The 27,142-nt window shown below is 42.6% G+C and overlaps 1 protein-coding gene across 2 annotated transcripts; it reads left to right on the top strand.

The window, feature by feature from the left end:
• Positions 1–1,307: 1,307 nt before the first annotated feature.
• Positions 1,308–26,039, top strand: LOC149310114 (coiled-coil domain-containing protein 13-like). Of its 2 annotated transcripts, none has more exons than XM_089533737.1 (16): positions 1,308–1,662; positions 5,039–5,277; positions 7,066–7,214; positions 8,926–9,068; positions 9,444–9,524; positions 10,496–10,606; positions 11,766–11,870; positions 12,713–12,877; positions 13,587–13,763; positions 18,110–18,316; positions 18,994–19,121; positions 20,031–20,105; positions 21,175–21,303; positions 22,422–22,576; positions 24,140–24,254; positions 25,278–26,039. In XM_089533737.1, the coding sequence occupies exons 2-16, from the start codon at positions 5,042–5,044 to the stop codon at positions 25,435–25,437; spliced, it is 2,136 nt and encodes a 711-aa protein (XP_089389863.1). In that variant the 5' UTR covers positions 1,308–1,662; positions 5,039–5,041; the 3' UTR covers positions 25,438–26,039. The 2 variants fall into 2 exon arrangements, with proteins under 2 accessions (XP_089389863.1, XP_089389864.1); XM_089533738.1 differs by having other exon boundaries at positions 1,308–1,671.
• The last annotated feature ends 1,103 nt before the right edge of the window (positions 26,040–27,142 follow it).

Genomic DNA, 27,142 nt, shown 5'->3' with positions numbered 1-27,142 from the left:
AAAAACTCCTTCTGGTTGGCTCTGCTCATAAATCTTAGCCTACATTCGCAGTTGGTAAACTGGGAGGAGAAAAACCGGGACTACGACTCTGGAGTCAGGAGACCAGGGTTCGAATCCCGCCTCAGAATTGGAAATATAATGGGACTTGAGTATCCACAGATTTTGGAATCCAAGGGGGGTCTTGGAACCAAACCCCAACAGACAACAAGGGCCCCATCTAGTTGTTGTTGTAGTTATTCCCAACTGTGTATAATGGGACTTGAACATCCACAGATTTTGGTATCCAAGGGGGTCTCATGGATATTATTCCTATCCAAGAATAATAATAATAATAATAATAATAATAACAATAATACACCAATATATAATGGGACCTGATAATGCACAGGTTTTGTTATCCAACAGGGGGTCCTGGAACCAAATCCCAGAAGACACCAGGGGCCCTAATGTAAAGTCAAAGGCTTTCACAGCAGGCATCCATGTTTTTTTGTGGGATTTTCGGACTATGAGGCCGTGTTCCGGGGGCCCTATCTAGTCGTCATCGTCATCATCATCATCATCATCATTCCCCCATTGTATATAATGGGAATTGGGCATCAATGGATTTCAGTATCCAAGGGGGTTTCATGGATATTATTCCTATCTAATAATAATAATAATAATAATAATAATAATACACCAATATATAATGGGACCTGATAATGCACAGGTTTTGTTATCCAACAGGGGGTTCTGGAACCAAATACCAGCAGACACCAGGAGCCCTAATGTAAAGTCAAAGGCTTTCACAGCAGGCATCCATGTTTTTTTGTGGGATTTTCAGGCTATGAGGCTGTGTTCCGGGGGCCCTATATAATAATAATAATAATAATAATAATAATAATCCCCCATTGTATATTATGGGACTTGGGCATCAATGGATTTAAGTATCCAAACCCCAGCAGACATCAGGGGCCCTATCTCATAATAATAATAATAATAATAATAATAATAATAATAATAATAATAATAATAATAATAAAAAATTCAATGGTTCCCAAACTTTGGTCCTCCAACTATTTTGGACTCCAACTCCCAGAAGCCCCTGCCAGCTGGATCAACAGTCAGGAGGAATTCTGGGAGTTGGAATAAAAAACATCTGGAAACCAACGTTTGGGCATCACTTCTGCACAGAAAGGATAGTAGGACGCCATTTTATGTATTTAGCACCATTGGGCTTCTAGGGGGGGTTGGACTTCGACTCCCAGAAGCCCCAGCCATCTGGGCTAACAGTGAGGGATGCTGGGAGGTGGAGTCCAAAACACAGGCAGGCCCAAAGTTTGGCGGTTTAAACGACGGGCTTCTGCCCTTGGCAAACACCTTCAAAGTGAAGCCTCGCTGCATGGAACAGACACAAAAACGCCCCCATTTTTCTCTGCTGTGGAAGAACAACAACAAAATCCCTCCCCTTCTTCTCCTTCTCAGTCTAACTCTAGTCAGGCTTCGTTTCCGCGACTAGGCCCTCGGCGTCGCCATGGCGACCGTTGCCAAAGGGACCGCGTCAAGAAAAACTTTAGGCCTCTCGGGGTCCTTCGCGGGGTCTTTGCCCAGTCGCTCGCTACGCCTCGCCCCGAAAGGAAGAGGAGCAGCAGGAGGCCGGGAAGGAAGGGAGGCCTCGCGGGGGCTGCCACGGTAAGAACCCAGAGTGCGCCGCTGCGTTGGTCGGAGGGCTGGGGGCCAGTCCGGGTTCCTTCCAGCAGCAGATTGCCTCAATGGAGGCCCCAGGCGCCCCTGGGCCTCGACTGGAGGGCTGCTGAGGGCCACACTAGATGGATGGATGGATGGATGGATGGATGGATGGATGGATGGATGGATGGATGGATGGATGAATAGATGGATAGATAAGTAGATAGATAGATGCATACACATACACTTTATATATATTGATGCCACTATATATATATATATATATATACACTCTCTCTCTCTCTCTCTCTCTCTATATATATATATATATATATTCTTGATGTATTGAATTACACACTCTCTCTCGCAACTATTGAACGCCACACACACTATATATATATATATATATAATTAACTTTGTCTATATTGAATGGCGCTATATATATAGATATAGATATAGATATCTATATATAGTGTATATCTATAGGATGGACAGGGGCAGTGTGACCCTGTTGGTGCTCCTAGACCTCTCAGTGGCTTTCGACACGATAGATCAAGGCATCCTCTTGGACCGCCTGAGGGGTTTAGGTATCGGAGGCACTGCATTGCAATGGTTCCGGTCCTTCCTCTTGGGCAGATCCCAGAGGGTGCTGCTTGGGGACAGCTGCTCCAGTAAAAGGGAGCTCACCTGTGGGGTTCCACAGGGTGCTATACTGTCCCCGATGTTATTTAACATCTATATGAAGCCGCTGGGTGAGGTTATTCGGAGTTGTGGAGCTGGGTGTTATCGGTACGCTGATGACACCCAAATCTATTTCTCCATGTCTCGTTCGTCGGCCTCGAATTCTAATGGCATCTCCTCTCTCAATGAATGTCTTCAGGCAGTAATGGGCTGGATGAGGAAAAACAGATTGAAACTGAATCTGGACAAGACGGAGGTGCTCACGGTAGTGATCCCGAAACCAAGAATTGGGTTGCAACCTCCAGTCCTGGATGGGGTCACACTCTCCTCTAGTGACTGTGTTTGCAGTCTGGGGGTGCTCCTTGACTCGTCGCTCCTGATGATAAATCAGGTAAATGCAACAGTCAAGAGCGCCTGTTATCGGCTTCGGCTGATACGCCAACTGCACCCTTTTCTGTAAGTAAGGGATCTTGAGACTGTTGTACACGCACTGGTAACCTCACATCTAGATTTCTGTAATGCGCTCTACATGGGACTACTCTTGTGCTTGATTCAGAAACTGCAATTCGTGCAGAACATGGCGGCCAGAGTAGTGTCAGGAACATCGAGGAGGGACCGTATTACTCCGGTATTAATGTCCCTCCACTGGCTGCCTATTAGTTTCCGGGCCCAGTACAAGGTGTTGGTTATCATCTTTGAAGCCCTAAATGGCTTGGGTCCAAACTATCTCAGGGACCGCCTCCTCCCATATAATCCTCCCCGCACACTCCGGTCCTCTGGGAGGAATTTGCTCTAGCCTCAAAGATCTAGGCTTTCGGCTACCTCCCAGAGGGCTTTTTCTGTTGTCGCCCCCAGATTATGGAACGACCTGCCGGATGAGATCTGTCAATTGACATCTTTAGACAGCTTTTAAAAGGCTGTCAATATGGATCTCTTCCGGCAGGCCTTTCCGGGATAGATAACCCCGGCCTCAGGAACCTTCTTCTCATGAGAGTTCCCATGGTCCTCCCTGGAAATGCTACTGTAGTTTACTGTTTTATTTGTTTTGTTCTGTTTTGTTTTTGTCTTGTGTTAATGTGTATGTGTTAATGTTGTTTAATTTGTTGGTTTTAATTATAATTGATTTAATAATTTTTTGAAGGGGGGGAGGGAATTTTGATGTACAATGTATTGTATTTTATTGCTGTTAGCCGTCCCGATTGACCTCAAAAGGGTGGGATATAAATAAATTATTATTATTATTATTATACACACACCCACACACACACTTTATCTCTCTCTCTCTCTCTCTCTCTCTCTATATATATATATATATATATATTGAATTACACACACACTCTCTCTAAACTACTGAGTGCCACACTATATATATATATATATATATATACACACACTTTGTATATATTGAATGCAGGAATATATATATATATATATATGTATATATATATATATATATATATATATATATATACTCTGAATATATATATATATATATATACACACACACTTTATATATACTGAATGCCTCTCCCTCCCTCTATTTAATGCCACACTATATATATATATATATATATATAAAATAAACTTTATATATATTGAATGTACTTTATATTTATTGAATGCCTCTCCCTCTCTCTCTAAATTCCAAGTCTGCGGACTTGAGATCCTTGGAAATAGAGGGGCAACCGCCATTAACCCGAATAGGCTTGAATGGGGTATGTGCATGGGGGCATGCACCATGAGTGTGTGCCCCCCATGCACGCACCCCATTCAAGCCTATGGGGTTTGAATATGCATGAGTTTTGGAACTCACGGCGGGGCCCAAAACAGATCCCCCGCATGTATATGCTGCAATGTTGTTCTCACCCTTTCCCCACATCCAATTCTCACCCTCTCCCTGCATTATTTCAACAGTGTTGTAAAAACAAGGATTGCCCTTGGATGTCAGGAAATATCTTGTCCATATTTGCATTCATGGGATCATAGAATCGTTGAGTTGGAAGAGACCCCAAAAATGTCCATCCAGTCCAGCCCCCTTCTGCCATGCAGGAACTCTCACTCAAAGCATCCCCAAGGACAGATGGCCATCCAGCCTCTGCTTAAACACCTCCAGGGAAGGAGACTCCACTACACTCCGAGGAAGGAGTGTGTTCCACTGTTGAACAGCCCTTACTGTCAGGAAGTTCTTCCTAATGTTGAGGTGGAATCTCTTCTCCTGGAGCTTCCGAAAACAAGCTTTTCCCCTCCTCAATATGACATCCCTTCAAGTATTTAAACAGGGCTATCATATCACCACTTAACCTTCTCTTCTCCAGGGTGAACATACCCAGCTCCCCAAGTATCTTCTCATAGGGCTTCATGGTTTCCAGACCCTTCACCTTCTCTGGACATGCTCCAGTTTCTCAACTTCATTTTTGAATTGTGATGCCCAGAACATTGTTTGCACTTAAATGGATGCAGTGTAGCGATTCCTCCAGAGCTTCACAAGCTACCTGTCGAATGAAAGGTTGCTTGTATTAGTAGATTTTGGTGGGAAATTGTAGTGTTTGAAAATAGACAGGGTGGACACACTGGAGTGGATGAAGATGACCAAGGAGAAGTGGATGAAGCTCATTAAGCTTTTTGAAAGGTATTCTTGAGATGTAAGTGTTCTGCTTTCATTTGCTCTCTTTTTTTCCTCCCTTTAAAAAGTGAATGATGGATGTCAATGGAGAAGTAATTGAAAATTTAAAAATGCAGTTCAAAACTCTGCAAGAACAGCAGCAAAAGAGAATGCAACACCTGATGGAGAGAAAGAAGGAAAGGCAACAAAGCGTCATGAAAAGCAAACAGGATGACCAAAACGATGCCTTTGGAGTCCAAGATGATCTCAACTTATCCAAGCTTGCTAACCTGGACAATGAAGTGCCAAATGAGGACACAAATAAAAGGTAAAAGGTCAAGATAGGTTCCACCATCAATAAAACTACAACAACAACAACAAAAGATGTGTGGAGTCTGTGTAAATCTGACACAACCTTTGTAGTGCACTAACACGTAGATGGGTGACCTACAGGATTCATGCACTGTCACAGTAGACTTCATTAACATTTGTGTGGTGTTAGAAATGGGGAATCTACATGACATCTAGCTAGATTTTAGATCAGGATTTGCAGAGATTGTGGTCCTCTGCATAGGAGACACAGTGGTGCAAAACCAGGGCAGAACTCCCTAAGGTTCACTGTTGAGGCAGATGCAATCATAAACCTTCATTTGGTAAAATATTTAGGAAGCTGAAGCATGTATTATACTAATGTGAAATCGAAGGCTTTCATGGCCGGCATCCATAGTTTTTTGTGGGTTTTTCAGGCTATGTGGCCCTTTTCTAGCTAGAACATGGCCACATAGCCCTAAAAACCCACAAAAAACCATGTATACTAATATTTAGCTTCCTAAATAGCTAAAGAGAGCTTATGGTTGGATCTGCTTCCACAGCAGGGAAATGCAGAGGATTCCAGTCCTTGCAAGGTGAGTGTATGCTGTTAAATGAGGGATAGATACATTCCTCCCCATTCCCAATATTCAGTGTTATTCATTGCCCTATTTGCAGTTCAAGAAGTAACATCAAAATATACTGCCTCAATATTAGTAACTACTTGGAATGTATTGTGGAACAGGACACTTAAGAGTTCTTGTTCTGTAGCTATTTAATATCCTGGTGTTTGTGGCTCCCCAGTTTTCTAGACCTGGAGGCTGCAAACAGGCCTCCATATTTTCTTAAATATAGTTGACAGTACTGTGCAGTTCTTAGGTAACTGTTTTACAGGATAAAACCAATTTATCTAATCCAACTTTGTGTTTCCAGGAGTAACTACTAAAATGCTCAATGAAAGCTAAACTACATGATAGTTGCATATTACTTTCTTTAGCAGACACAGTATCCTTCTGAGTAACAGTTGCTGAGGAAGTCAGGCACACATAAGAAGGTGCTACTTGTGTTCATGTCTTGCTGTGGGCCTTTCTGAGGTATATTGTTGACCATTGTGGGAACATATGCTGGATTATATATGTCTGTGGTTTGATTCTCTGTGTCCTTAAAGCCAAAAATGGTCCTTCAGATATTTTGGATTTTATTTCCCAGAATTCCAAGACAGCGTGCCTAACAATAATGGATTATATGAGACAAAAGTAACTGCATCACTGTGATCAGATGCAGTTAATCACAGCTAAACTTTATGAGGCAAACAATTCTAGTTCCATTAAACTAGTGTGGGTTCAGGCATGGAGCATTTTGTAGAGGAAGATCCTCCCTCCCAAGCTATTGGTCAACACAACATCTTAAAGCAAAGAATTTCATAACTACAGTGGAACCTCGCCATACGCGGGGGATCCGTTCCGGATCCCGCCGCGTATGGCGATTTCCGCCTATGCTCGAGCCCCATTGTAAACAACAGGGCTCATGCACGGAGGTGCACAGGGCGCAACGGGCGCGCGCGGGCCCTTCAACTGAATGGGACGTGCCACCCCGCGCACGCCCAGCGGCTTGAGCACGTACGCTCAAAGCCGCTTATAAAAAGTCCGCGTATGCGGAGGCCCCACTGTATTATATGTTAGGAAGGCCACTGTTTTTTCACTTACTACAGTTCTCTCTCTCTCTCTCTCTCTCTTGCATTCTCTGGCATCAGAACAACATTCACAATTCATACCAAGCTTTAAAAAGAATGTGTATTCTTCCTCAGATTGCTGGAAAATGAAAATGAGCATCTCCAGAGCCAGCTTCGTGAAACTGTTGATGAAAATGGCAGGTTATACAAACTGCTGAAGGAACGAGAGTTTGAGATCAAGCAACTCCAACAGAAGTTAGAGGAGGAAAGATTTGCTCTAATGGGTAAACACGGATGTTTATAGGCCACCATGCCTCTTCTCAGCTCTCTGCATACTCCTTCAAGTTATGTGGGCTGCAGCAATTATAAGGGCCATAGAGCAACAAGTGTCAAGTAATACAGATAGTTTAGGAGCATTAGAAAACTTAATACAAAACAAGATTGGATGTATTCTACAATGGAACGATATTAAATCTTCACCAAGTAATTTAGCTAAAGCATGCTTTATTTTTGCAATTTAGTTTGCAGAATTTAAGAGAATAAGATTGGGAGAAAAGGAGAAAAAGATGTGATAGGGAGAAAAGAAACTAACTGGCATTTGAAAAATAGGGAACAGTCTGACTTTTAATAAAGCCGATATGAGTACCTATATGAATTTCTTGGTATTCGTGAGACCACCACAATGTACTTCTGGGGGAAACACTGTTTTTAAAAGGCCTTAAGGGAAAGGAAAGAAATCCCAAATTCCTACACCATATAAACATTTCTGAAAAGAGTGCACTGTAATGATCTGTATATTTATCTTATACTATCTTAAAAGATCCCTTGTTTGACTTGTAATTAACCCTTTTCATTGAAGATGCCGTATTTCTTTTAGCCCTGTAAACAAATTTCTTTATGAAGAAAAACATTTTGGGAGAGGGGGAGAAAAGGTTCTCACTTTTCTTATCCAAACAACTGACTCGTACAACTCAATTTTTAAAAACGTAACCCTCCTATCTTTCCTAGATTCTTCCTTTTGTCCAACAAGGGGCAAAGCCATAGGGAAGGATGAGTTACAATCTCCAGCTTTACCCCCATGAATTGTTCATTTCTTCCTTCATTTTTGAGAAACTCTGTAGTTTTTTATTTGTGGTCATCTAAAGAAAAACATACATGCAACATTCACCTCTGTTTCTTGGTAGGAATCTCACTACTGGAAGGTGCTAGAATGGTGAAAGCTATTTTGGTCAAATACTATTCAGTGAAATGTCTCAAAATGCTTTGTGCTGCTCAGGGCTATCCTTCCTCTATCATTAATTACCACTTCTAGTATACTCTTACTTCTGTCACCGCAACGTTTCTGGTTAAAGACATGTTTCCCTAAGATCTTAAATTTGCTTTGCATTTTATAATTGTGCTATTGTGATCCAATAATATGCTAAAGAGACAGCATTGTGTAGTGGTTTGACAGTTGGAGTACGACTCTGGAGAGCAGGGTTCAAATCCTCGTTCATCCATGGAAACCTACTGGGTGCCCGTGGACAAAGTCACACACTCAGCCTGAGGGGGAAGCAAAGGCAAACCCCCTCTGAAAAATCATGGCAAGAAAATACTATGACAGGCACAAAAGCAATCCAATAATAATATCTCTCTCTAATTTTACACACCTTTCTTCTAGGATCGTTGTACTTTCCCAGATTATCTCTCATCCAGGCATGATTTAGACCCAGACCTGCTTATATCATTGAATCATAGAGTTGGAAGAGACCACAAGGGGCATCCAGTCCAACGCCATGGCACACAGATTTAGCTGTTTAAAATTGTGTAGTTTTTCACTGCTGTTGAGCCACTCTGAATATTGCCCAGAGAAAGACACATTAGACATTTTAATAGAACTGATGTATAGTTATGCCAGTTTTACCTTAGATCCTAATATTGGCTAGATTAGAAAAGCAAAAAAGTTTTCAAATATAATAATAGTAATAGTGCTTTCTTCCCTTTCTCCTTTTGCAGGGACATCTGGCTTAGTAGGAGATGTTGCAGCCACTAAAATTGTTGAACTGGCAAAACAGAATCGACATTTGACTGCTGAAACTGAAAGGGAGAAAGCCAAAGTGAAACAGCTGAATAACAGAATCAAAGGGCTGGAGAAAGAAGTAAGGCTACCTTCTGTTATAAGTGTGTTGCATAAATTCAGCTTGATAACAGAGAATAAAGACAAGATAATTGCCCAGATTGCTAGATAAGATCCACTTCACCTTATCTGCTTTGCATCTCTGAGCCCAGCAAGCAGCTGGAAACCTGACAGTGATTTTATGTGGTGCCAACATGTTGTTTCTTGTTGCTTCTAACTTGCTTCTTAGTTCTTTTCCTCCTTGTGGTATATTGTGGGTGCCAGACTAAAGACTGTTGCATTTGACTCTGATAGCTGTTCACATCTCTTTGTACATTGGCTTCTGCACTTTGTTAGAGAAACACTGTCAGGTAATCAGCTTTATAATTGTGCAAATATATATATATTTTTTCCTTAGTTGCAAATGGCACTTGTCAAGCTGCAGTCACATGGGGACAAAGACAGTCAATCAGCCCGTAAAACAACAGAAACATCTTTGGTAAGTGGGTTTCTCAACCCATAGGGAGCACTTGTTTCTGTATCACAGCTGTGGGCAAAGGGAAGATGGGTGCTATATTCTTTCCCAGAAATCCACACTATTTCCTCAGAGTCTAGTATGGAGAGGAAACTCCAACCAACCAGAAGCAGCCCGATTGCTGGCAGGCTCAGGAACAAGTGAAGGCTTCACTCAGGTCCTCTTCTGGCATGTGTAAGCTGCTTCCTCCACCATACTAGTAGTCAGCTTTGATTGTCATCCCTACACAACCTCCTGAGTGTTAGGATTTTTGTAAAGATGATTAGTTTATTAATTAGTACTATCACAGTGCTAATATTGGTTGTCTCAACTTTGGGTGGTTCTGGCATGGGGGCTGGATTAAGTTTGGGGGTAGATAGGGCCCATACCTGGTATGTGGGTCCCTTTAAAGAACTATGGGGGTGTAGTGAATCAGGCCATGCCTAACCTGAAGGCATATAGCTTTGTTTTACTCCCACATGGCAGGGGAACCACAGGGGCTTCCGCACAAGTGGATTCCCACATATGTTATTTCAGTGTTATCCAGCAGGTGGGCTGGGTGAATGGATTTCCACTAGTTGACAGTTGGGCCAACCAATGAATGGATTGCCATAGGCTAACAGGATTGCCATAGGCTACAGATCCAGAGACATACTGTGGATCAAGACTATTTATTTGTAACCAGTGAAGTTGTAACCTTTTCCATTCCAAGCAAATGTGGTCCATGTTCATTCTTGCTGGATTTTTTTTAAAAAAATATTCTAAATATTTTTGTATTCATTGTACATCACCTCAGGGGCTCTGATGCGATCAGAGGGATGCATAAATGCTATAAATAAGTCAATAAATAAGTCTTCAAATTCAAACTTCTTTCCTCTTTGATGAATATCTGCTGTTATTGGGTTCTCTGTACTCCTCAAATAACTGCATTCCTTTTCATTCTCTTCAACCATGAGAACCCAGAGGGGAAAGCTCTGCTGGAAAAGCTAACAGCAGCCAACCTCAAAATTTCTGAATATCGGAACCAGCTCCAAACCGCCAAACAGGAGCTTAAGATGACACAGAAGGTAGGAGTCATTCTGTGATTGTTTCCATATATTGCTATCAGCTAAGATAAAGGAATCTTTTTTCCCTTTGAAATTTGCCCTCTACTGGATACAATAGGGCTACAAAGGTTCACAGAAAAAATGCCTATTGCTGTGGTGAATACAGGTCCTTAAATTGCCTAGTTAGAGGCTCAGGTTCCATATTCAGTTTTGAGACTGTGAAGTCGCAATAGACTGATGCAAGAGCAACTGAAAATCAGACTTGAATGCTTAGACTATTTGAGAAATAAAATCTGCCAGCAACTCACAGAAATCTGGATTTTCTTGATAATTAGATCTGTCAGGAGAGACACCAAACAATATTATACTGACTTGGGAGAAATGTCTATAAACCCACATAGAATATAAATAAATTACACTGAAGTAGTTTTAAATTGCATAAACAATTTAAACTTGCATAAATATTTAAAATTCTTCTTTAAATTATTTGAAACCACCTTGAACCCAAACATGGGAGAAAAGTGGGATACAAATTAACTAATTAAATAATGATGTATAATAGTTGCACACTAGGGTTGGTGTCACCTATTGTGGTAACTCATGGCGTCACTCCCCACATTGACCTCCTTCTTTACCACACCATATAGAAGCCTTGGTAATGTTTTTTTTTTTTGTATTGATGTTACTCATAAATCAAAATTCTCATGTATCACTGAATGTATTGGCAGTAATTCATCCTAATAGCCATCACTAAAGTCACTTTCAGGCCATATGGTATCTCCAGCATTATCTCTCCTCTGGCTAAACATGAAAGTTATTGTGTCTCAACTTAGAGCAGCTGTTCCCATAGTCCCAAGTGAATGTCTCAGATTTTTCCAAGATGATTCACCATGTCAACTCAACCTGGGTTCTGTGTTTATTTGGGTAGAAGTGTTGACATGTCTTATGAAGCTGCTTTAAAAACACCTATGTGAAAAAAGCCATCTTTTTTTAAGAGTGCAATAGAAGAGAAGTGGAACTTCAAAAATGGGATAGGAAGCCAATTTGGACTCACTTTATGGCCTTCTAAAAATAAGTAAGCTGTTGGTGCTTAATGTTGCTGCAACATTTAAGTACAACATTAAAATCTCTGCTGTAAAATGTCTGGTTTGATGTGATCCTACCTACATATCCTTTTCAGCTTTTAGCAAATGAAGTTGGAGAAGATGTTGACATTCAGAATCTGTTGACCACCCCGGGCACGTGGCGCGGGCGGGCTCAGCGGATTCTTGTCCTGCAATGCAAAGTGAGTTGATGTTTCCATTTCTCCCCTCTTCTTCATGCTTATTGTCCAGCTCCTTGTTTATGGAGTGAGGAATTTTGCCAAAGTCATGACTAATGAGTTGCAGGGGATTAGTTTTAGTTTTCCTATCACATACACCTTTAACTTGCCTACTTGAGTCAATTTGGTACAACATACTCTAGTTATGGGAAATGTGCAGCACTCCAGGTGTTGTTGAAACACAGTTCCCAGCATCCTTTACCACTGGCTCTGTTATGTCTTGCAGTCCAGCAGCATCTAACAGGCTGCACAGTTACCATCCCTAGTTTGCTTTGTAAGCACCTTGTCTTTCTGCTTGTGCCAGATTGTATGTAGGGTAGATTGATTAGGGAAGCCCATTTTTCAGCAGACGAGCACATGCTTTACATGTGACTGGTCCTACATTCACCTGCTGGCATTCCTATCTGAAACATTGTGGGAAATGAGCAGAGTGTGAATGAATTCAAAGATATAGTCATGTTAGTCTGTAGAATCAGAATGTAGAGAGATCTTGTATCACCTTTGAGACTAACTAAAGAAAGAAGTTGGCAGCATGAACATGAGTATGTAAATAGTGAAAGGTTTCCCAAATGCTGAATTCACTATGAGTGATCACTTGCTTAAATTTCTTTTTGATGACCACACTCAAGCAGGAAAGGAACTGAAAAGAGACTTTATTACAATTTGAGTGTCTTGGGGTATTTTATGCTCACCCTAGGTGATCCATCTTTTCAGGTCATATACTACCTTCTCATTCAACAGGAACAGTCAGTATGCAGCTGAGCAGCATTTAGCCTTATGTGAATATCCTTTCCATTCTCCTCTAGGTCCGCGAGCTTGAGAGCCAGTTGGGCCACGGCAAAAGCAGGCTATCTGAAAACGGTTGCAGTGATGAAGTGTTAAACCTTACAGACTCAAGGAAAGAATCTGCCCAAGAGAAAAACCTGCAGCGGATCCGGAATTTGGAAAAAGAAAAGAAAGAAGCTCTGGAGGTAAGGAAGTGAGCATATGAATAAAGTGTCTTTTTTGGATCTGAGTGTTTGGCCTCCTGACTGGTTTCTGACAGAGAAGGCAGCCACTAAAGACACAGAGGCTCTGTGCTCTTCAGGAGAATCACGATCTATGTTTTGTCCAGTGACAGCCAGCGTGGTGTAGTGGTTTCAGTGTTGGACTAGGACTCTGGATACCAGGGTTCAAATTCCCACTTGCATATGGAATCTCACTAGGTGATCTCGGGCAATAGATTTGGTAGTTCATTCTGGTTGGAAACTGGAGGTATGTAAGTATGTGTAGTGATCAATGAGTTTGTGATAGAATGCGGTGCTTAGAAGTCCATTGTGCAGTTGCACACTGTTGTCAAGAAAGTGAGTGTGTGTGGATTTTTCATGGAAAATAGAAAGGCCCTGTATCTGGGTGAAGAAGCATTGAGCTAAAAGCAGGGAAGGAAGAGGATTAAATGGTTGCTGTCCACGTGTTTCTTCCATGCAGATGTAATCTGCTTTGTGTTAAAAGAAAAGTGCAGAGGAGAATATCTTGGAGCCATGGAAATGCAGAACCAGTGATTACTGTTATTCAAATGCAAAGTCATGTAGGTTTTTCCATCACCAACTATAGCAGATATTAATTCATGGCTGGGAAAGAAGGTTTATGTACTTAATTAGAAACTTAGTTTTTCTACTTTCTGTCTTTCCTTGACTGCAGAAACTTACCAGTGAACACAGTGCCCTCCAGAAGGATCATGAGGAGTTGAAAAAGAAATTGGATGGTGCTAAATCTAGGAACAAAGTACTGTCCAATGAAGTGAAAATCCTGAAGGAACAAGTCTCAACCCTGCTGAGCAAAGGGAAGCATGACGATGAGCTCATTGACGCTTTAACGGTATGCTCAGGCTGGTGCTTCATGCTAGAGAAATTCAATGCTGATTGTTACCTATGGCTGTCTAAACTCCCGTGGTGTTTCAAATGTGCATATTCCACACACATCCATTCTTCACTCTGCAAACTCTACCTCTGTGTATGATTTCACCCTACAATCCTAGCGAGTTACTGCTCATTAGAATAGATAGTAATGGGCTAGTTTGAGGGTGAGCAAAGTGCAGCCTTGGGCAAGTCATACTCTCTCAGCCTCAGGAGAAGGCAAGGGCAAATCTCTGAACAAATCTTGCCTAGAAAACCCCATGATAAGTTCCCCTTAGGATCACAACAACAATAACAAAAGTGCAGCTACATAATGCAGGAAGCCCCAGGGACAGTTTTGGCCTGCCCAGAAGTTCCCAAGGGTCAAAAACACCCCCCCCCCCCCACTCAGCCAAATGTCCCTAAACCATTTTCACCATGGTTTTGCCCTTACTGGCCCAATTTAGGCCCAGGAGAGCCTTTTTTTTTAAACAAATTTACTTTTGCTCACTTTCGGTTGTTAAAAAGTCTTCTCCTGGGCCTAAATGGCCTGTAGGGCCTAGAAACATGGTTCCTAGAAGGTATCTTGGTGGCAAAACATTCCCCCCCACCACCATGGGTCAGAGGCTATGGCCCTTCGGACTCTCCGGATGGGTAAAGCGTCCCCCTAGCCTTTCAGGTGAGTGCCATGTAACAGAACTCTATAGGTTAGGCTTGCAAGAACAAATAGCTAGGTTTCTTGGTAAGGGAAGTGCTGCAGCTCAAAAGAGGTTCCAAGGAAATGGTGAGTGTGGGCATGAAATGACAAAATGGCAAAGAGTTTTAAATCAGTACCAATTAAAGTAGTCTCAAATTGCGAGTTAATACCTGTGTTATACCACAGAGGTGCTATTTTCCCAGAAGGGCAGTGACAACAGGGCATTACTTTCCAAAACTGAATGAACCAATATTTCCAGCCAACCCCTGTACTATACACTCTGGGAATTGCTGAGAGCAATGGCTTTTTTGGAATATCAGTATGCAAAGGGATCTTGTAGTGCCTAGGAGAGTAACTGTGCAAGAGATGTTGTAATATAAGCTTTCATAGACTAGGTCTGCTTCTTCAGGTGCATCTGAGGAAGTAGACCAAAGTCCAAAACACACTGCAAACATAATCCAGTTTGAGACTGCTTTAATTGCCCTGACTGAGTGCTAAGGAATCATGGGAATTGTAGTTTATTGTGGAATCAGAGCTCTTTGACAGAGAAGGCTAAATGTCTCACAAACCTACAGTTCCCAGAATTCCCTAGCACTGAGCCATGGCAAAGTGGTCTCAAACTGGATGATTTCTGCAGTGTAGTTTGGACCCAAGTCTACGAAAGCTTATGCTACAACTTCTTTCACACAGCCTCAAAGCTGCTACAAGATCTCTTTGCATATGTTATCTTTGTTGTTTGGGATATTGTGGTCCAGACCAACACCTTGAATATAAGAACAAATTGGAAGCTTTAACTGAGTTGCGAAATACACCGTCATAAAAATCCAGTATCTAAGCATTTTCGGGGCATGGCGTGCAGATAATGCATGACCCCAAAATGCCCGGAAGCCAGCTTCAAATGAGCAGCCGCCCACATGTAGGCCAGCTTCTGGGCATTCTGGCTTTTACACACCGCTGGAGTGCCTTAAAGCTGGCTTTTAGCTACCCGATAAAGGAGTGGCTCTTTGCCACTCCTTTTTCAGGTGGCTTCAAGATGAATTGGGGCAGCAGCATACAGTTGCTGTGGCTCCAATCCGCCTTCAGAAGGAGCGGCTTGAAGCTGCCCCTTCAGAGCCATCTATTTCAGCCCAAAGTAGTATTGTTTTGCCCTTTATTAAACTAACCAGTCTGCAGAATAGCACAACTTATTGGGGCTTAGGTCATGCAACTAAATTGCTTAAGTTATCCTATAGAATCATAGAATCACAGAGCTGGAAGAGACCACAAGGGCCATCCAGTCCAACCCCCTGCCATGCAGAAACTCTCAGTCAAAGCATCCCTGACAGATGGCTAGCCTGAAGAAAGAGGCTCCTCCCTCCCTAACTGTCATCTTTGGCCTCTGAGGGAGAGAGTAGGCTGGCCCAGTTCCATCAGGGGCTAGCCTGAAGAAAGAGGCTCCTCCCTCCCTAACTGTCATCTTTCGGCCTCTGAGGGAGAGAGAAGGCTGGCCCAGTACCATCAGGGGCTAGCCTGAAGAAAGAGGCTCCTCCCTCCCTAACTGTCATCTTTCGGCCTCTGAGGGAGAGAGTAGGCTGGCCCAGTTCCATCAGGGGCTGGCCTGAAGAAAGAGGCTCCTCCCTCCCTAACTGTCATCTTTCAGCCTCTGAGGGAGAGAGTAGGCTGGCCCAGTTCCATCAGGGGCTAGCCTGAAGAAAGAGGCTCCTCCCTCCCTAACTGTCATCTTTGGCCTCTGAGGGAGAGAGTAGGCTGGCCCAGTTCCATCAGGGGCTAGCCTGAAGAAAGAGGCTCCTCCCTCCCTAACTGTCATCTTTCGGCCTCTGAGGGAGAGAGTAGGCTGGCCCAGTTCCATCAGGGGCTAGCCTGAAGAAGAAGAGCCCTCCCTCCGGTCCATCTGCCTTGGTCCAGGCCTCAGAGGGAGAGAAGAATGCTGGACCTGATTCCCTCCCCCCCTCACCATTCCCTTCTCCTTTTGTGTCGTGTCTTTTAGATTGTAAGCCTGTGGGCAGGGAACTGTCTGTTATCCCCTCTATTGTAAACCGCTCGGATTCCCAGTGATTGGGCGGTATATAAATAAAACCTATTATTATTATTATTATTATTATTATTATTATTATTATTATTATGGCCATCCAGCCTCTGCTTAAAGGCCTCCAAAGAGGGAGACTCCACTACACTCCGAGGGAGTGTGTTCCACTGTCAAACAGCCCTTACTGTCAGGAAGTTCTTCCTAATGTTGAGGTGGAATCTCTTTTCCTGGAGCTTGCATCCATTGCTCCGGGTCCTAGTCTCTGGAGCAGCAGAAAACAAGCTTGCTCCCTCCTCAATATGACATTCCTTCAAGTATTTAAACAGGGCTATCATCTCACCTCTTAACCATCTCTTCTCCAGGCTAAACATCCCCAGCTCCCTAAGTCGTTCCTCATAGGACATGGTTTCCAGACCCTTTACCATTTTCAACATCCTTTTTGAATTGTGGAGCCCAGAACTGGACACAATATTCCAGGTGGGGCCTGACCAAAACAGAATACAGTGGCACTATTACTTCTCTTGATCTAGACACTATATTTCTATTGATGCAGCCTATAATCGCATTGGCCTTGTTAGCTGCCATATCGCATTGTTATGTTCAACTTGTGGTCTACTTGGACTCCCAGATCCCTTTCACATGTAGTCTCTTTCAGCCAGGTGTCCCCCATCCTATATCTGTGCATTTTATTTTTCCGCCCTAAGTGCAGTACCTTACATTTCTCCCTGTTGAAATTCATTTTGTTAGCTGTGGCCCAACTTGCTAGTCTATTTAGGTCATTTTGAATTTTTATCCTGTCCTCTGGAATATTAGCTATTCCTCCTAATTTGATGTCATCTGCTAATTTGATAAGTATGCTCTCAATTCTGTCATCCAGGTCATTGATAAAGATGTTGAATAGCACTGGGCCCAGGACAGAACCCAGTGGAACCCCACTGGTCACTTCTCTCCAGGATGAAAAGGAGCCATTGTTGAGCACCCTTTGGGTTCGGCCAGTCAACCAATTACAAATCCATGTAACAGTTACATTGTTTAGCCCACATTTCACTAGCTTGTTTGCAAGAATGTCATGGGGAACCCTGTCAAAAGCCTTACTGAAATCAAGATATACTATATCTGTTGTAGAATATCATGTAAACAATATCTTATTAATGGACAGGCCTTTTGCACTTGTAATTGCACTTTTGCTGAACAGGAGTAAAGCCAGGCAGTTCCCGCCACCCCAGTTTCTTGTTTTCTTCTAGATCTTAATTTACTAAGGGAAATAAAATGAATTTTTATTTAGTATACAAAAATGTAACTGTTGTAAAATCTCGTAATGGATAAATATTGAATATACTGTGTTGCTAAAGAGGCCCTCAGGCAGCATAGATGCCTATAATGGATGTTTGATCTATTGCTGAGTTGCTTAACTTGAAAAGGCTTGTCCCTGATATATGTTCCTGCTAATGCATTACCTTTGCAACACTGAAGCTGGTCTTGTGTTTCTCAGCCTTTCAAAGCTGTGCCTGTACCTTGCTTTAGGCTGAAAGTGCTGTCTTCATGCACATTTAATGTCTCACATGTATAAAACCATGTGTCCCATGGTTTTTTTCTGTTTTGCCAGAGCCAGCAGAAGGAAATGCAAGTCATTTTAAAGAACCTGAGCCAGCAGGATGGGAGGATCAAAGAAAGACATCAGAGCCTGGGGATGCAGCTTAATGTTGAAGAACAGAATCAAAGCTGCCTCATAGACCAGCTCAAGCAGATGGTCGCTGAGAGAGAAGCCACAGTGAAAGAATTGGAGGAGAAAGTCAGGCAACTAACTATGCAGGTAAACCAGATCAGACAAACTAGCCTGGGAAGATCACTCACACAGAAATTACTCATTAAGCATGATTGGACCCATTCTCCACCCCCATTGGTGCATTTTAATGTCTACCCTAGAATAGGACAGGCCCTCAGAAGAAACTCCAACAGGAAATGTGTGTGTGTATAAAAAAGTAAAGGTCTGTCTCTGGATAGCACCCAGAGGTTGGCGAGACAAAATATTTGCTCCTGGGAGGGAGAGAGCAATATTTTCAGAAGCACCACTGACCCCAGATACAATCTCAGGTGATTGCCTCAGGATCCCTTGCAGTAACATGCCCAAAGTGCATATATTCATAGTTTCATGGTACAGTTTCCTCAGTCCTGATTCAAATCGAGCCTCTCACCTCCCTTTCAGTTCTTAGCTGCTATTTTCCTTAGGAGGAAAGCTGCCATTGCCACCTATTTTGGTTTGCCATTACCAAAAAGAGAGTAAAACATACCCATGGTAAATACAGGCTTAATGTAACACAATTCTTACATATGAGATACAACAGCATCCCAGTGTGTGTGAATTGTAATAAAAAGCACCAGCTCTCAGTCCTGTCTTGAAAGGGTGATAGCAAAAGGATAGGCCAGAAAATGAGACCAGGTGAGGCAAAATATGTTTAATGTCCAACTTGGTTAATATTTTTATACCAGCATCATCTTCATCATACAGATGAAAATACCAGTTCCATTTCCACAATGTCTGTGGAGTCTTTGGAAGAAGGGGATTACATTTCTGAACTCAAAAAGGAGGGCCTCGTTGGAAGTAATACTTCTGGACGGTGAGAGAGAAAAATAAACCTTCTAGAATACAGTTTCCTTCCTGGGTGGAGTTATAAGGGGACTCCAAATCTCTTAATTGCTGTAGTGTGAATGCAGCGCTGGAGGAGTGTTGTGGCACCACCCTGCAGGTAGAGCCGGGTGTGTGTCATATAGACGCTATGCCCCAACTCCAGGGACAGCATCAGGAACTTAGGTGCTCTGTCCTTTTTCAGTCATATGGCAGGTTGAAGTTCAACCACTGCTGCTTTCCCTATTGTTGTTGCTTCTGCACTGGAGAGACCTTGTTGGATTTTGATTATGTGGAAGTTAAAGCAGCATCACTGGGGGGGGGGGGGGGGGGGAGTGTAACAACCATCTAAATAGAAGGGGACCGGGGTTTTATCCTCTGCTGAATCGACAATTTTTGAACAGTTGTGCAATTTTCAGAAATTCCAGCTGTATCCTCTTATTTTGTTATTATTATTATTATATTTTATTTATATGGCGCTGTAGCACTGTACACAGCACTGTACATACAGACATGGGTTATTCCCATGCCGATGAGGGTAAGACCACTGTACAGCCACCAGGTCTTCTTTCTCTAAATTCTCCACAAGGGCAGCTTTAATTTTGTATAAATGTAGCATCATCCTAAAAGTAGTTGTGATCCAAATATTTTCTGATCACTCCTCTGATAAGTAGAGCTTGTAAAACACTTTTTGTGGTTGGGCCCAGGAGACTGCAGCTCCTAGAATCACCAGCCAGTATGGAAAGACCATGCTGGCTGAGGGATGCTAGGAGTTGCAGTGTAAAAAGTCAGTTTTCCAAGCTCTGAAGATCAGTGCCAGCTCACACCAGAAATGGAAGAGGGGAGGTTAAACACGGAGACTGCTGTAAAAAAATGTTGACAGTGCTTTTATCTTTTCTAGGGTGGTATCTAAGATGGGGCACACCCTTGTGGACTCTGTGGCTACTTCCTTCCCATCAACTGCCTCACCTGCAAGGTCTGTACAATCTATCTGTCATGGAGCAGTGGCTGAAAATTCATGCTTAGATTAGCATGGGATTTTGTCTTTCCCCTTCTGTATCTCTGCATATGCCTGATCCTTGCAAGATCATATGGAGCAGATCTAGGAGATCAACTACTACTGAAATAGATATAGGCTGCTCAGAGCCCATAGGATTGTCTGGGACACAAGTAACTTGTAAAATAAGCATAGGTGTCCACATCGTGGCAGTGTTGTGCAAGCTCACTCCATTCTTGCTCTCGAAACATGATAGCTAAGCTCCTTTCTGTGCTCAGAGAGAGATTTTGGCTCATGACCGCTGCACAAGGCTGAACTGGCAAGCTAATGAAAATGGATCAATAGACTCAGTGGGATGTTTCATGTAGCTAAGGCAATTCTATAGTTACAACAAGTATGGGCTAGTACTCCCCAAAAGTGGTGTTACCAAAAGCCCAGTTCATCCACTTTAGCTTCTCCCAGAATTTCAAATCTAGCTCTGACGAAGAGCTTGGAAAGATTACTTTTTTGGATTATATGTCTTAGACCCCCCATCCTGCCTAGCTAGCAGCCACACTGACTTCATTTTCTGTTTCTCTTATATTTGGCTTTAAAATAGGTTTAGACAAGTCTGTGAGTGGAGATGGTTCAGAGGGAGGATGCTTCTTCGTACCACTTTCACAGTGGGAGAACAACTTCATGTCCTACTATGCATGTCTCAGAAGCATCCCCCTGGACTTTGTTGGCTGGACTAAATTGGTCCTTGACTTGATCCAGCAGGCTGCATCTTATCTTTAGCCATGTCAGATTTTCTTTAAAAAAAAAAAATAGGTGTGGGGTAGTCTGTTATAGAAGAATCAACAAAAAGGTTGTATGGCATTTTAAAGAATAACAAGTTTTATTTGCCATAAGCAATTTTGGAGTGCAGCCCACTGATCTGATAAAGTGGGTAGAGTCCATGAAAGCTTATGTCAGATAAACCTGTTAGTCTTTAAGATGCCATAATTATTTTTTTTAAATGTTTGTTTCCTAGCCAGCACAATCATTTCAATCCTTTTCACTTTTTTAGTGTTGCTGAGCCTGGTGATCTGGATATGAAACCCCTGAACATCCAGATTGCAGAATATAAGACCCTTTGCCAGGCAACTGAAGTGGAACGTGGAAGGCTGATAGAAATGGTCAACATCCTACAAAAAAGGTGACAAAAGCTCCTGAATGAGAAACATGGCTCCCTAGGCCTATGGTTGTCCATTTTTCCAAATCACTCACATTTTCTGAAGTCGACAAAATTTCACAGTGCCTTGACTGTGGCCAAGGAGGGAGAAAGCTCACCTCAATAGCTGAGCACATGTTTTAGAAGCAGAAAAGGCCAGGCTTTTCTGCTGCCATATTCATTCTTGACTGAAACTCTGGAAAGCTGCTTCCCATCACTGTCCTGCCCTAGAGGACCACCCACCCTATAGACCAAATCCTCCCATTTCTTCTCGTTCAGCATACATGCCCTTGCTTGTGGCAAAGAATATTGAAACTTACTGGAACAACATGTAGAAGGGAGCGAATGATATTTAACACCACTGTGGAGGTTTCTAAAGGGGTGGTACCTCATTTTCCCCCTTAACAGTGGGGGTTAAGCTGTTGACACTTCACAAAGGGCCCTGGTGGGCTGCATATAGTCCATGGGCCACCCAGTTCCTACCACTGGTACAGATCCATTTGAGCTCGATGAACCAAGGCAACTTCCCCTCTGTGTAACAGAACTTAGAAAATGTATATACTGAAGTATATCAAACTCATAGGTAAGTTGAGGGCTGGTTTTGGAGGCAAAATTATGGGGTTTTATATGACTCACGGATAAATTGAGGGTAGAACTTAGGGGCATGTAACAAAGAAAGTAAAGGATAAAGGAAAGGAAAATAGAGGGTTCTCCCAGGATAGACTAAGCTCTTGGCTTTCACCACTCAAGAGGAAGAGGTGGTTCTTTTTTTGATACGAGTTAAGATACAATACTTTGACTTGTGGGTAGTTTTTTTGGGTCAGTTTTTGGACTAACATTTCTAGACTTATTCGTGGGTATATAGTATACAGTACTTCTTTGGACTACAGCTCCCAGAGTTTCCCAACCAGCATGGCCACCAGCTATACTGGCACTAGGATTCTGGGAGTTGTAGTCCAAAAATTTCCATACTCTGATGATGTGGATGAAATACGCATACATGCTTGCATCTGCCTAAATATAAATATTGTGAGTTTTGTGTTAGAGCTATAGTATTTTTTAAAAAAGAATTATGTACTGAATTCATCTGTTTCGATTGTCAGGGTGGATGACAGCACTACTAAGGTCTGGGAAGCTGAGAAGAAGTTTCAAGAGCAGCAGCTCAAGAGCATTGCTCTGGAGCAACAGGTTGAAAAACTGAAAACAGATTCTGGAAAGAGTACTGGCTCTGCGAAAGCCCACTCTAAGAGCAAAGCAGGTAACATGGACTAGGTCCTAGGACAGTGATGGTGAACCTATGGCATGTGTGCCAGAGGTGGCACTCAGAGCCCTCTCTGTGGGCACACATGCTGTCGCTCTAGCACAGAGTTTGTCAGAGTTTCTTACTAGAAAGCCAGAGGGACATGGCACTTTGCAGTAAATAAGTGGGGTCTGGGTTGCAGTTTGGGCACTTGGTCTGTAAAAGGTTCACCATCACTGTCCTAGGACATCAGGAGATCCAGTCTCTGCATGCATAATTTCTATCAAATGCCTATGAGCAGTATGAAAGTTTAAGCCCATGGTAATATAAAAGATGCTCTCTTGCATATTACAATGATTTAACTTGGCTTCTTAAAAGTAGGCAAATATATACATACATACATACATACATACATATATGGGAACAGTTGCCCCAGAGGAATGGTGCTTCAGAAGTGTTTTTTGTCTAAAGCCAAAAGAATGTAGCCACTGCCAGTTATGCATTTAATGTTCTACCCATTTCTTCCTCTTTGAGAGTCTTCACGTTAAGTGACATACACAAGCACACTTCCTTGTGCTCCACTGCCACTTTGTCCTGAAGAGTTTATATAGCTTTTGAGTTCCTGCAGTGGTGCGGGACTCGATTTTCATAGAATCATTGAGTTGGAAGAGACTGTTGTGGACTGCACCATCCTCCAACAATGACAGCAGAAAGACGTGGCAGAAAGTTCATTTCATAGAGTTGGAAGGGGCCTCATGGGCCATTCAGTCTAGCTCCTGCTCTGTGCAGGCACACTAGATAAAGCATCTCCAGAAAATAGCTGTCCAGCCTCTTTTTGAAGATGTCTAGAGAAGGGAGACCTCCCCACCACCACATCTCTAAGCAGTTGCTTCTGTTGCCAAACCACTCTTATGGACATGATCTTCCTTCTAAAGTTCAATCAAAATCGACCCTCATGTAACTTAAAACTGTTAAACCTAGTCTTTCCCTCTCGGGCATCAGAGAACAAAGCTTTTTGGAGACAGCATGCAGTTTCTCCTAATTCCTAAATCATTGTTCTGCCTGTCAGGAATTTGGGAGATCACTGTCTTCTGGGTTGGAGACTTAAAATGACTAAGTGATGGCTTCATTTGATAAGAGAGCTTCCAGTGCCTGGCAGAAATGGCAGAAATGGATGGCTGAAATATACCTGTTGTTGTTGAGCGCCTTCCAGTCATTTCTGACTTATGGCGACCCTCAGGTGAACGTGTCACGGGTTTTCTTGGCATGTTTCTGCAGGGGGATTTCCCATTGCCATCCTCTGAGGCTGACAGAAATTTACTTGCCCAAGTTTACCCAGTGGGTTAACATGGCTGAGCCATGATTTGAGCCCTGATCTCCAGAGTTGTAGTCCAGTGATCAAACCACCGCACCACACTGGTTCAAAATGTAACTATGCAGGCTCAATGCAAAAACAAGTTTTTTAACAAAGAAAAAAATCAAGTTGGTAAGAATGAATGGAGGAACCTAGGTAGGTCTGAAATGTGAGCAAAATTTTGTGTTAGCCTTGCCTTTTACTGACAAGCCCTGATGTATCTACAGCTCAGCTGCCCAGCAGTACCAGGCAGACCTGGAATATGGGTGCTAAGAAGGAACCTCCATCTGCACATCTGTCAGAAATGTCCCTGGAATCTCAAATAGAAGAATTGTCCACTAGGTAAGTTAATTAAGTTACCTTAATTATTCTTTATCAGGTCTCTGATTCTCCACAATTTAAGAAGACTGCTGCAGTCTCTGTCCCCAGGAGTATAGGACAAAGCCCTTAGGGCAGGTGTGTGTGTGAGAGAGAGAGAAATAGGGACTGCAGTCCAACAATATCTTGAAATCCATAGGTTGCTCAGTTGTCAACCTTATAGTGAATTAGCAATTGCTGCTGCTGCTCCTTCGTGGGCCCACAGGGTGCTATACAAAGTATAAAACCATTTAAAGCATCAAAGGTACAAATAAACACATTTAAAAAACAAACAAAAGCTCATCTTCAAAATATTTATCTAACCCACAGACAGTTAATACAGTGCAGCCATCTCAGTATTAAGAAGTGAAGGCCAAGCCAAATAACACATTTATAGCTGCCTGCCAGAAACTCAGAAGAGATTGAGCCAGCCTGACTTCTCTCGGGTGGGAGTTCCCCTTTTACAGTGCTGCTGCAAAGAAAGCCCTGTCCCATGGATCCTTCAACCTAGCCCTTTGCGGTGGTGGGACACGCAGTGGGCACCTTAAAGACTAACAGGTTTATCTGACATAAGCTTTCATGGACTCTACCCTCTTTCAGACACACTTTCATGTGTCGAGGTGGTCTTTCCGACATCCTGGCCTCAAGCTAGGATAAAATCCTAATCATTTTAGCAACTGCACTGATGCTGAAGTGTGTATATTTGCAGATGGGGGTGGAGGGGTTGTGTGGAACTATAGGCCTGACATAGAAACATTTGTGGCATTGTTTCAGCGATGTGGGAAAACGCAATGCATCTTGTCTATAGACCAGCATACATCACCAATTTATCTGGTAGCTGTGTTGATAAAAATAAGGAGGCCATGTTTCTCCATGTTGAGACGAGGGGCTGGTACACTCCCTTCCAGTTTCAGTGCATTTGACTCATATAATTAATTTAATTAATTAATTAATTAATTAATTAATATAATTATCAATAAATAAATATGATTGTTTATTTCTACCTAGGCTTGCAATCCAAATTGATGAGAATGAAGGCCTGAAGAATGCTTTGCAGGTCACCATGAAGACCAAAGAGGAAGACTTCAGAGTGTATCAGGAGACTGTGGACCAGGTGAAGAAGACCTTCCGGCAAGCTCTAAAGCAGCAGAAGCAGGACAGGAACTAAACCTGGCCTGGCCATGTTGGCCTGCAAGGAGAGAGAGGGATTATTGGGGAATCCCCAGTGTGCTGGGGCTCTCATTGTTAAACCTTGCTGAACTCTCCCCAAATGATATTTATCTAAACACTTCCAGAAGGGAGGGAGAAATAGAGCTGATCTTGAGCCACTTGAAGGTGCTGATGAAGTAGCAAACACTAGCCAGCAAAAAAAAAAAGAGGTCAGATCTTGTAATCCATACAGTACATGTAGCGGTGGAACTTGAGGCCTCTTATGCAAGTCTAGAATCTAGAGAAGCTGCTTTTAAAGATTTACCTGTGTAAGAACAACTAGACTGATTTCACATGTTTGCATTCCTGCTGTTTCTCCATGGTAAATTCAAAACACTTTTTGCCTCTCTTTGCACAACTGTGGTAAGATAAAAGACATCTTATTTTCATAAACATAGTGACATTCCTTTATTTCTGATTTGTTTCCTGGTTCTAAGATAGAGATAAAGCAAAGAAAGATGGATGTTCTCTGTAGCTTAGCCAGGTGTATTATCTGAGCAGCATTCACTAGGGCAGCTTAGTATCAGCAGCACCTACTGGCATCACCGCACCCCACCTTTTGTGTCCTGCCATCTATAGTGTATAGTGTAGTTAGACAAGCCAGTGCTTAGAAAAATGACTTCTTCTACTACAACCCCCAGAATCCACTTAGTCACCATGGCCACTGGAGTTCTGGGAGTTATACTGCAAAAGTCACTTTTCAAAGGCCATGTTGGCTGGAGATTCTGGGACCTGTAGTCCAAAAGTCACTTTTCCAAGCTCTAAATGTGATTTTCATTGCCTTGAGGCTTTTCACTGCAAGCTTGCTTTTTCATTGGATAATGGGCTGTTCATGGGCTCAGGTGGTGGTGGGTGTCATCATCATCACCATCCCCTATTTAATATTACCCCCTTGAAGACTCCATTTCTGCCTTAAGAAGAGTAGCCAATAACCTATGCAAGGACTCAGTCCTCTGAGTGTGTTACTTCAATTGCCAGATTTTGATAAAACTCATGACTCTTGCTCTTCACTCGCACAGTAGATTTGATTCTACTCCTAGTTTGCGCCTCCACCTTATAATATTGTAATCTTCATCTCATCCTTGAGAAGAGAGAAGCTAAGAAGCCATGCAAAGATTCATTCGTCTGGGTGTGTCGCCTCAGTTGTCAGATTTTGATAAACTTCGTGACTCCTGGTCCCCAGTCCAGGTTTGGTTCTACTCCTAGTGCACTGAATGCAGAGTCACACTACTCCTTGGCAAGTAAAGAAATCTCTTTCAGATCCTGTGGCCTTGCCCTTGTAGGCTCACCCTTTAATAAACTATGTAACCCATATTACAAAGGAAATGACCTGGTGCCGAAAACTTCATTTGTACCAGGATGCAGCCCAGAAATCAGGAGTACAGCTGACACCTGGCAGATTTGAAGAAAAAATTGCCTCTGAGTCTATGGAATGCCTTTCCCTCGCTGTTGAGCAATTGTAGATTTTTTTCCTTTTTATACCTGTAGAGGGTAAGGAATGGCTGTGCCAGTTTCTGCTTGCACTAACATGCTGTTGCTAAAGTTTATAATAAGTATAAGGACTCAGCACAGAAATGGCGCCACTTACTTTCACCACTTGTCCTGCAGGGAAATAAAAGATTGCATCTTCATAAACCAATCCAAAAAAGTAGCCAAGAAACCAG

This window comes from Sceloporus occidentalis, unplaced genomic scaffold (assembly GCF_023333645.1).
Source record: "Sceloporus occidentalis isolate IW3139 unplaced genomic scaffold, rSceOcc1.0.p SCAF_7, whole genome shotgun sequence".
NCBI classification, from domain to species: Eukaryota; Metazoa; Chordata; class Lepidosauria; order Squamata; family Phrynosomatidae; genus Sceloporus; species Sceloporus occidentalis.
Note: the sequence above shows the minus strand (reverse complement) of the source record. Positions and strands in the feature narration are given on the sequence as shown.

Bases quoted from the DNA above. Each gene is read 5' to 3' on its own strand.
- LOC149310114 (XM_089533737.1), top strand. From the start codon at position 5,042: ATGATGGATGTCAATGGAGAAGTAATTGAAAATTTAAAAATGCAGTTC. The intron at 9,069-9,443 runs GTAAGGCTACCT...TTTTTTCCTTAG, and splicing joins TCAAAGGGCTGGAGAAAGAA to TTGCAAATGGCACTTGTCAA. The intron at 20,106-21,174 runs GTCTGTACAATC...TCACTTTTTTAG, and splicing joins TCAACTGCCTCACCTGCAAG to TGTTGCTGAGCCTGGTGATC.